General features: G+C 31.5%; 1 protein-coding gene across 1 annotated transcript in view; it reads right to left on the bottom strand.

The window, feature by feature from the left end:
• LOC106771715 (pectinesterase-like) overlaps nucleotides 1-1094 on the bottom strand; it is a 2078-nt gene extending 984 nt beyond the window's left edge. Inside the window, exon 1 of the mRNA XM_014657719.2 lies at nucleotides 63-1094. Coding sequence (XP_014513205.1) covers nucleotides 63-1071 — 1009 coding nt within the window. The 5' untranslated portion in view covers nucleotides 1072-1094. The remainder of the gene's footprint in view (nucleotides 1-62) is intronic.
• Nucleotides 1095-9115: the final 8021 nt, after the last annotated feature.

The following is a 9115-nucleotide window of genomic DNA, read 5'->3' on the forward strand; positions in this document are numbered from 1 at the left end:
TATATATATATATATATATTTGCACATAGGTATAAAGGTGCGTGCAAATTATTTTTTCTTACCTACTGTTGCTGAATTGAATGTTGTAAAATTATCTCCAACACTGTGATTGCCTGTGATGATTGTCCGATTGATTCCATCTCCAACAAGCATTAGATACGTCTTGCTTTTGGCAATGGATACATATTCCTGGTACACTCCCTCAGTGATAAAAACAAGGAAATACCCATCACCAGCAACTGTGTTGTTTGGTGCAGCAGCAATTGCATCGTTGATAGTGGTGAAGTTTCCGCTTCCATCTTGACTAACAACCACGATGTCACTAACAACAACACTTCCGCCATCATCAGTGGTTAGTAGTTTCCTACCATGGTGTCTAGCAGAATCATAAATAGCACGTACTCGATCTGACATGACCAATGGCAAGCGACCATTTTTGAAATTCAAATGTCTTCCATTTTGGGGCCACGATGTGATGATTTTCTTCTCAGGCACCCACCCCTTTAAAAACAAAGCCAACGTAACGCTGTAAAGCTTCAAATCATCAGAGAGAGATGATAACAGGTGATTCTTCACTCTTGCATCTGAAGTTGTACTCTGTAGACCTTCTAAGCATGTTTGTTGGTTAGTCAAAACGGCACTGAGATAGTTTTTAAAATCTTCAGCTTGAGAAGTTGGAAGAACACCGCTAGCTTGGCTAGTAGTGGCATAAATGTTTGATAAGTATTCAAAGTTTTGCTCAGCAAGGTATCGACAGTCTTCAAGAGCACTAATTGTGTATTGAGACAAAGACAAGCTACCTTGAAGATACGAACCCACCAACTTAAGGAACTTGCGTGTCTGGGACAAGGACTTTTGAAAAGAAACGCGACCATAGTCGAAGACGTTCCCATTTTGATTGGCAAGCACGGTTTTGCTACAGTAAGTAGGGTGTACGGTGGACCCGCAAATGGTTTCAGGTGGAACAATGGAGGATGAACTGGCATCTGCGATGGAGAATGATGCCAAGAGAGAGAAGGAAAGCATATAGCAAAGAGAGAATATGAGGACAGAAATGTTCTTAAGAGCCATTGATTTTTTTAATGAAGGTTTTAGGTTTGTTGTATTAGCTAGGGATGAAGATAAGGTGCTTGCTATTGGGCTTATATAGAAGGAAACCACTGGTATCTGCGATGAACATAATTTGTGAGAATGAAAGCTTTGCTGGTTAGAAGTCAACTGAAAGAGTTTTGTTAGTGTTTTTGAGCTTGTTGCCATGGCTACCACGAATGCAGTCAACTTCCAACCTACCATTTTGAATCTTTTTTATTGGAAGTTTAATTAGGAAGCATACATTAAGTTTAATTACAGCAAACGTGCATGCATGCAAATATTCCTTTGGATTATATTTATTCATATACATTGCTATATTTGGGACATGGTTTACTTGATACCTGTGAGACAATTAAATTTGAGTTTGTCAACTGAGTGGTTGGTTTCCAGCATTCACGAGATATAGAAATGGAGAACGAAATTTGCAGTACATAATTAAATATAAATCTTATTTTAACGCAATTTATTATTTATTAGGTCTGTTCTTTTAAATATTATTGCATACTATTGATATATAAATATAGTCTTACAAAATGTATCTTTGAGTATGAGAGAGTAAGTTGAAAGTTATAATTTTATAAAATTGAATTAGATTTAAAATATATTTATTAACGACTGAAAATATTTTTAAAAAATATATTGTAAAAGACATGGCCGATTGGTGGTAGTACTATTGTCCGCGATAAAAAAAAAAATTGGTTTATTTTTAAACTCAAATATCACAAAAAAAAATTGTGTAAGAAATTAATGTTTTAATATATGATTAGAATAACATTAAATTTAATCTCAAATGAGAGATACTAAAAGATCAATTAAACTAAAATTAAAAATATCCATTTTATAGATGGTTAAAATTTAATCTATAAAGAAAATAAAAAATTTAGGCACGGGAGGAATGTTCGGAGGTTGAATACCAAAGTTTAAGTCTACTTGAATTATTTTAGTGAAAGTCGTGTATTTGGAAGAGAAAAGTCTATTCATGGAACTAGCTCAGCCTTCATAGGCATGTTTTTTATTTTCTGATAAACTTTGATCGTGGGTATATCTGGGTAGCATAATCTAAAGAGGTTTACCTGAAAATTCTATGCACTATTCCTACCAAGAAAATTCTATCCACTAAAATTCAATATTTTTTACTTTATTAATAATTATTAAATCTGATTCAACTAAAAATTCAATAATCACTTTTGATTTCTTTTTTTAAAAATGGACCATTTGACCTAATTTGGCCTAACTCAGTCCAGTCCATCACGGATTGACCACTTAGTAAGTCAACTCAATCCAGTTCATTTATTAGTGAGTTGAAAAAATTTGAACCCGACCCGGATGAGTTAGTGGGTTAAACAGATTGACGCATTGACTTACTTAATTACAAGTTTTTTGTGATTTAAATTTAAATAATTTCATTCTAAAATAATGTTAAACTCCAAAGACAATTCAAAATAAAAAATTAACATACAACTCAAATATAATCTAAAAGCAAACCCAAAAAACGAATAAATAAGTTTATAATATTGATCATTTTTGTGTTATTTATCCATTTATAATATTAGAGTATAGATAAATTTATAGTATTTTGCTCTCTTAAAACATCTTTTTCTTTATTCCCATCTACAATACAATAAAAAAATGTTAACTAATAATATTGAAACATAAAAAATAAATAAATTAAATTAGGTGGATTGATGAGCTACCAACCCGACTCACCACGGGTTCTACCCCATTTTGACAACACTACTTGTACTATACTCGGTTACCTGACCGTTTGAGGGGAATGTCCTACTATGGTGTTATGCCCGACTAGGCCGACCGTTCGAGGGAAGTATCATCCACACCCACCGGTAATCCAGTGGTCGTAAGACAAGTAAGATGGATGCCATTAATGGCCAATTAATATATTTAATGGTCATATCAAAGGCAAATATATGGTATTTATGAGTGATTGACAAATTATATTCCATAAAGATATATTGTATTAATGAATAATTAATAGGTTGGACAATTATGAAGCTTATAAATACAAGATTAATGTTCAGGTAAGATCACCTTATTCCTAATTACTATCAAAACACACTAAAGCAATATTGTTAACTTAAGCATCAGAGTGTTTCTTGCAGGTCCACCATCGATCGAGAGAACTATCAGCTGAGTTGGTGATCAGAGTAGAAGATCACAGGAGGAGTTCGGAATCATGGAGTGACTACGACTATCCTCGGATCCTTATCACTGAAAAACTACTTTTGAATTATAATTGAACTCAATTTAATTTACAATATAATGTTTTATTACAACATTGGGTATGAGTATGTTCTTGCAGAACTAAACATATTCTGTAAAGTTTTCTATACTTAACATTTGGTTAAGTGATTCATAATATACGATAAAATTTCATTGATCTTATATAATCCAATTAAAGACTAAATACAGAGAGACCTTCAACCACATAATAAATAGTATACTATTATGATACAAATCACTTCCAAAAACTTTCGATATCTTTCCGGGTTCAGAAGTAATCCTATTTTAAACACTAATTACCCTTACCAAGTTGCATCCATACCACTTCTCTGTCTGGATGCAATTGCGCTCAAATAGAGGATATGATGATTCTGAAAAACAAAAATAAATGAAATTGGTATTATCTAAAGATCAATTGTATAGTCACGTTTATATCATTTTGATATAAAAAAAATAACATTTATGTATATATTATGCACAAGTAATTATATTTTCTTTTATTTTCTTTTTTCTTATTACGATATCTTTAACCATGAACTTTAACATTTTAATTATGCTGACATTCAAAATTTATTAATCATTTATTATTACGCAAAAATTTATTAAAATAAGAAATAAAATAATAAAAAAATCACAGCAAACTAATAATAAAATTTACATTTAATGAAACATAGATAAATTATGTCTATTATAAAAAAAATCTAAATAAATAAAGATAAAACATTAAATCACTTATATGATTTTATATAAATCAAAGTTAAATTAATTAATTAGAAGAATAATTTTCCTTAAAAAAATATGAAAAACTTTCAACTGAATTACAAAAAATTTATTGTACAAAAAGTAACTGCATACCATGTATTTTTTTTTTCTTCCGTAACATAATATGTCCAAATTTTAAAAACGTAATTATATCATAAACATTCAATTATGGACTAAAACTCAAGTCACTTTGTAATTTGTAGAAATCAATCAAACTTTAATTTTATGAAAGAGAAAATTAAATTTCAAATGTTTTTGAAGGATGAAGAAAAACCTTAATACATAGGAAACATGTTAAAAAAAATCCATTAATCCCAAAATATATATATATATATATATATATATATATATATATATATATATATATATATATATAAATAACATTATGTTATTAAAGTTAAACTACTAGATGAGAAACAACCAGTTTTATATTTTGAGGGGTCAAAACTAAGTGAATTTTTGGACAAAAATTGGATTTGATTTATTCTAGTGGAACGGAAATACATTCTTCTAAAACAATCTCTATTGAAGAATATTTTTGTTTGATTGGTAGGAAAGAACATCATAATTCCTACCGTAGGATTCGTCCAACATGTAGTAAAATTTGGGAGAAAACGATAATATATTGTATTCAAGAATGCAAAGTTTGGTATTATTGGGCCCATTAATCATATGGACTATAAAACTAACAGATATATTGGCCCACAAATCGAGAAGCTATGAAGTTCATCGATCAGCATGTGCCACCGGTCCATGTGACTGACCACCATTGTGCACGCTCACAGTCGCATGCACAGCAAAAGTTCTGCTCCTCAGAGTAATCATCAATACATCCCCGACAACTATTTTGGTCCACAAGTTTTAAACTCACTCTTTTCTCATTTGACATAAGTCGCGACTGTTTCATTCTTAATAAATTTAGGATAATGATATTTAGATAATATTTTTTTGATAACATTTTAACATTAGAAAAGTATTTTGAATAAATTTATTTAATCATTGGATTACAATAGTATAAATATACAAATTGATAATCTAATTTAAAAGTGTTAAAAGGAAATAAACTCCCCTAATTTAATATCAATTATTATAATATCAATTATAATAATTGATATTTAATACTAACCATTAAATTAAGTAAAGGAAAAGTAAATATACTAATTATTGCAATTTAAAACTAATTATTATAATTGATATCCTCCCGCAAGTTGGACGATCTAGAAGAGAGATGCAACTTGGACAGTAATGAGTCAAACCGAGGATGAAGCAGAGAGGCTTTGTGTTCTGCTTTAGTTGAAGAACGCCCAATCTGCATCTTTGGACATCATGTGGAGACACTCCTTTAACTGCTTGAGGTGGCTGCGAGATGCCTTGACATAGGTGCGTTAGAGAAGAGTCCAAAGATCGTGTGATGTCGTTGTTTGAGACACCAGGGATGCCACTTTAGGGGAGAGAGTGGTGAGGAGAGCACCGTATATAAGACGGTCCTGTCGACGCAGGTTTGATAAGCAGGATTTGGAGTTGGAGGTACAACAATGGTGGAGATCGTCATCGGCGACGCAAGAAAGGATCTATCTGGATATTTAAGAAGATCATGGCCATCAAGAAGAGTTTCACCTTGAAGTTTTCAAGTGAGGTAATTTGAGGGTAGAAGCTTGGTGACACTGCTAAGGGTGATGCAAGTGAATGGTTTTGATGGCTCATGAGGGTTGCTAATAGATGAAGAGTTGTCGTTGGCCATGGGAGGCAAAAAGAAAGGAAGGAGCGACGTCCCGTGTTGAAGAAGATAAAAGAAAATACCAGTTTCTGGTATGAAAGGGAATGATTTCGAATCCCATTCCAGATTATGGAAGCACAACTTTGTGTAGCTGTTATGAGAAAGACAAAAGTCTAAAAGCTTAGCTGGGGCAATTGCAGCCCAATGAAACACAGAGGCACAAGTTGAAGAGATTTTTAGGGGCCGCCGGCGGCCATGACGGCCTACCGCCGGTGGACAGCAAAGACAGCGGCAATGGATCAGACAAGCTCTGATACCATATAGAAAAGTATTTTGGATGAATTTATTTAATCATTGGATTACAATAGTGTAAATATACAAATTGATAACCTAATTGGAAAGAGTTAAAAGAGAATAAACTCCACCAATTTAATATCAATTATTATAATATCAATTATAATAATTGATATTTAACACTAACAATTAAATTAAATAAAGGGAAAGTAAATATACTAATTATTACAATTTAAAACTAATTATTATAATTGATATCATTTACGTGTCATTCTGTGATTGGTCCAAAATTACTCCACAATCAATAATAATAATCATAAACACCACCATGGACCAATCACAGAATAACACGTAGATGATGTTTAAATGTTGTAAAAAAAAATGTTGTCTAAGTATCATTATCCTAAATTTAAATGTCTTATCTATTGAAGTTTTTATCGGTAGTTAATATATTCGAGTTTTATGGATAATTATGTAATTAGACGAAATTTTATGGATTGTGAATATCTTAATGTGTTAACTGTTTTTAGTTGTTTTTTGTTTGATTAAAATATAATTGTCGGGAATATGTAATGTTATAATTTGTATTATTGATTGCATACACAAAAACAACAATAACATATACGAATAAGTTTTTTCAAAGAGATTTATTTATTTATAAATTGGTATCAAAGTTAGAGTGCTTGATATATGAGTGTTTTGAAAAAGAAGAAGGAGAAATTGAGATGATGAATTTTACAAAAAGTATGTTTTTGCCTAAATTAACACATACAATTAATTATAACAATTTGAGTAGTTATATGAAGTTCCTTCTTAACTTCCAAGATAATTAGGAAGTAGTGAAAAATGGTCACGAAGAACGCATAAACACCACAAATTAGTTGAATACCTACTTGAATGCATTGAAAGCATGGCACGTGAAGGATATGGTTGCTTTGTAAATGTTGTATTGAACTGTTGATGAATTCGAATTTGAGAAGATTACAAGTGTTAATTCTTCAAAAGAAGCTTGAGATAAATGACATGAAGATATTCGTGCTTAGAGTTTTATGGATAGTTATGTAATTAGTTGGAATTTTATGGATTGTGAATATCTCAATGTGTTATGTTTTTAGTTGTTTTTTGTCTGAATAAAATATAATTGTCGAGAATATGTAATGTTATATAAATTGTATTATTGATTGCATACAAAAAAACAACAATAACATATATGAATAAATTTTTTCAAACAAGAGATTTATTTATTTATAAATTGGTATCAAAAGAAGCTTGGGATACATTAGAGAAGACTTATTAAAAGGATGATAAAGTGAAATAGGTTTGGTTTCAAACACTTAGGAGTGAGTTAAACGACATGAAGATGAAGAAGATTGAAGGAATAGTTAAGTACATAACTCGAGTAAAAATTGTGGTAATTTAACTTAGCAAAAATGGAGAGACGTCACTTACTAGCCAAGTTGTGGAGAAAATCTTAAAGTGGTTAACCAACGTCTTTGAGAATGTGGTGTGCGCGATTGAGGAGTCCAAGGACCTATCAACACTCTTAATTGAAGAGCTTGTCAAATCATTTAAGCACATGAGTAGTGAAAGAAAAAGAAGTAGGAGTCACTTGATCAATTACTCCAAAAGATGTTAACTAAAATCATAACACTCAAGGTAAAGGATGAGACTAGGGAGGTATAAGAAGTGGTTCTGGTGGTAGAAGCCAAAGACAAGAAAAAAGAAAGAATAGTCTGACCAAGAAAAGTGGAGCAAAAGAGGACAAGGTCCATGGAAAGAAGATCGATAAAGAAACTCAAATATTGGGTGCTTTGAGTATGGCAAATATGGTCATGCAAAGGAGTGCTACGTTGACAAGTGTTTCGATTGTGATACAATCATACATTTTGTAAAAGATATTCGATCTAAGAATGGCAAAGAAGAAACAAACAACTTTCTCACAGATGATGTTGAAGAGAAAGAGATAATGTTGTTAATGATGCAAAAGTTGGAAATTGGTCTACATTTAGGGACCGTTCATATAAAGCTTGGAAGCTCGAGTGTCGTTCTTAACATGGGTAGTAGCTTGGGCACCAAGCACATAAAACTGAACAACTTAGTAAGATATATGAGTTGCTCAGGTAACCTAGTAAGGCACATGGTAACTCAAACAACCCGATAATATGCATGAAGAGCTTTGTAGAGCATGCAAATAACTCAATGGGGGGCCTAGGTAACTTAGTAGAACATGTAGATATCTCGAATAAGCCAGTGGAGCAAGTGGAGGGCTCGAATAACTAGATGAGGCGTTTGGAAAGCTCAATGGGGTATTTATAAAACTCAAATAGCTTAGACATGCACATATACGAGGTTGTTATTCAAAGGTTAGAGCTTGCAAAAGGTGGTGTGCAACAAAAAACTCAAAAAGAGGTTAGAAATGTAATCTTACAAGAAAACTTATATAAGAAAGCAAGTTTGGCATAATTGATGCTTGGAACTTGAACAAGATGTAAGACCCGAGAAAAATGTGATGTTAGGGAATAAAGTGGTTGTGAGACTTGAGTATTATTTTTTGGTAATTGGTGTTTAATGCGTAGCTGTTTCTTAGAGTTATAATCGTTATGTTGATTATTTAAGGTTATTATTGATAAAGTGCAACACATTATTGATATGTTATTAAATTGGGTGATTTATGGTTTATTGGTAGGAATATTGTTCAGGATGGAATTGATGTGAGTTCAATTCGTAGGGAGAAGAGTTTAAGAGAAACTTAGATTTTAATTATATTTTTGGCTTTGGGGCAAAAGGTTCTTTTGACCTTTATTAAATGGTGCAAATATTATTTTAGGGAGTGTGGAAAGTAAAAGAATGAAATAAAATTTGAAACTTTAAAAGGTAATTACTTGAATCTTAGAAGATTTAGTAGTTGTTGATTAAAAAGTGATTAAGAGAAACTAAGAGAAGAAATCTTGGTGGTTTTATAGGTTAAGTGAGATTTTATTTTAATAAAAAAAATAGAGATAAAATAAAAGA

The sequence above is a fragment of the Vigna radiata genome, chromosome 8, assembly GCF_000741045.1.
Source record: "Vigna radiata var. radiata cultivar VC1973A chromosome 8, Vradiata_ver6, whole genome shotgun sequence".
NCBI classification, from domain to species: domain Eukaryota; kingdom Viridiplantae; phylum Streptophyta; class Magnoliopsida; order Fabales; family Fabaceae; genus Vigna; species Vigna radiata.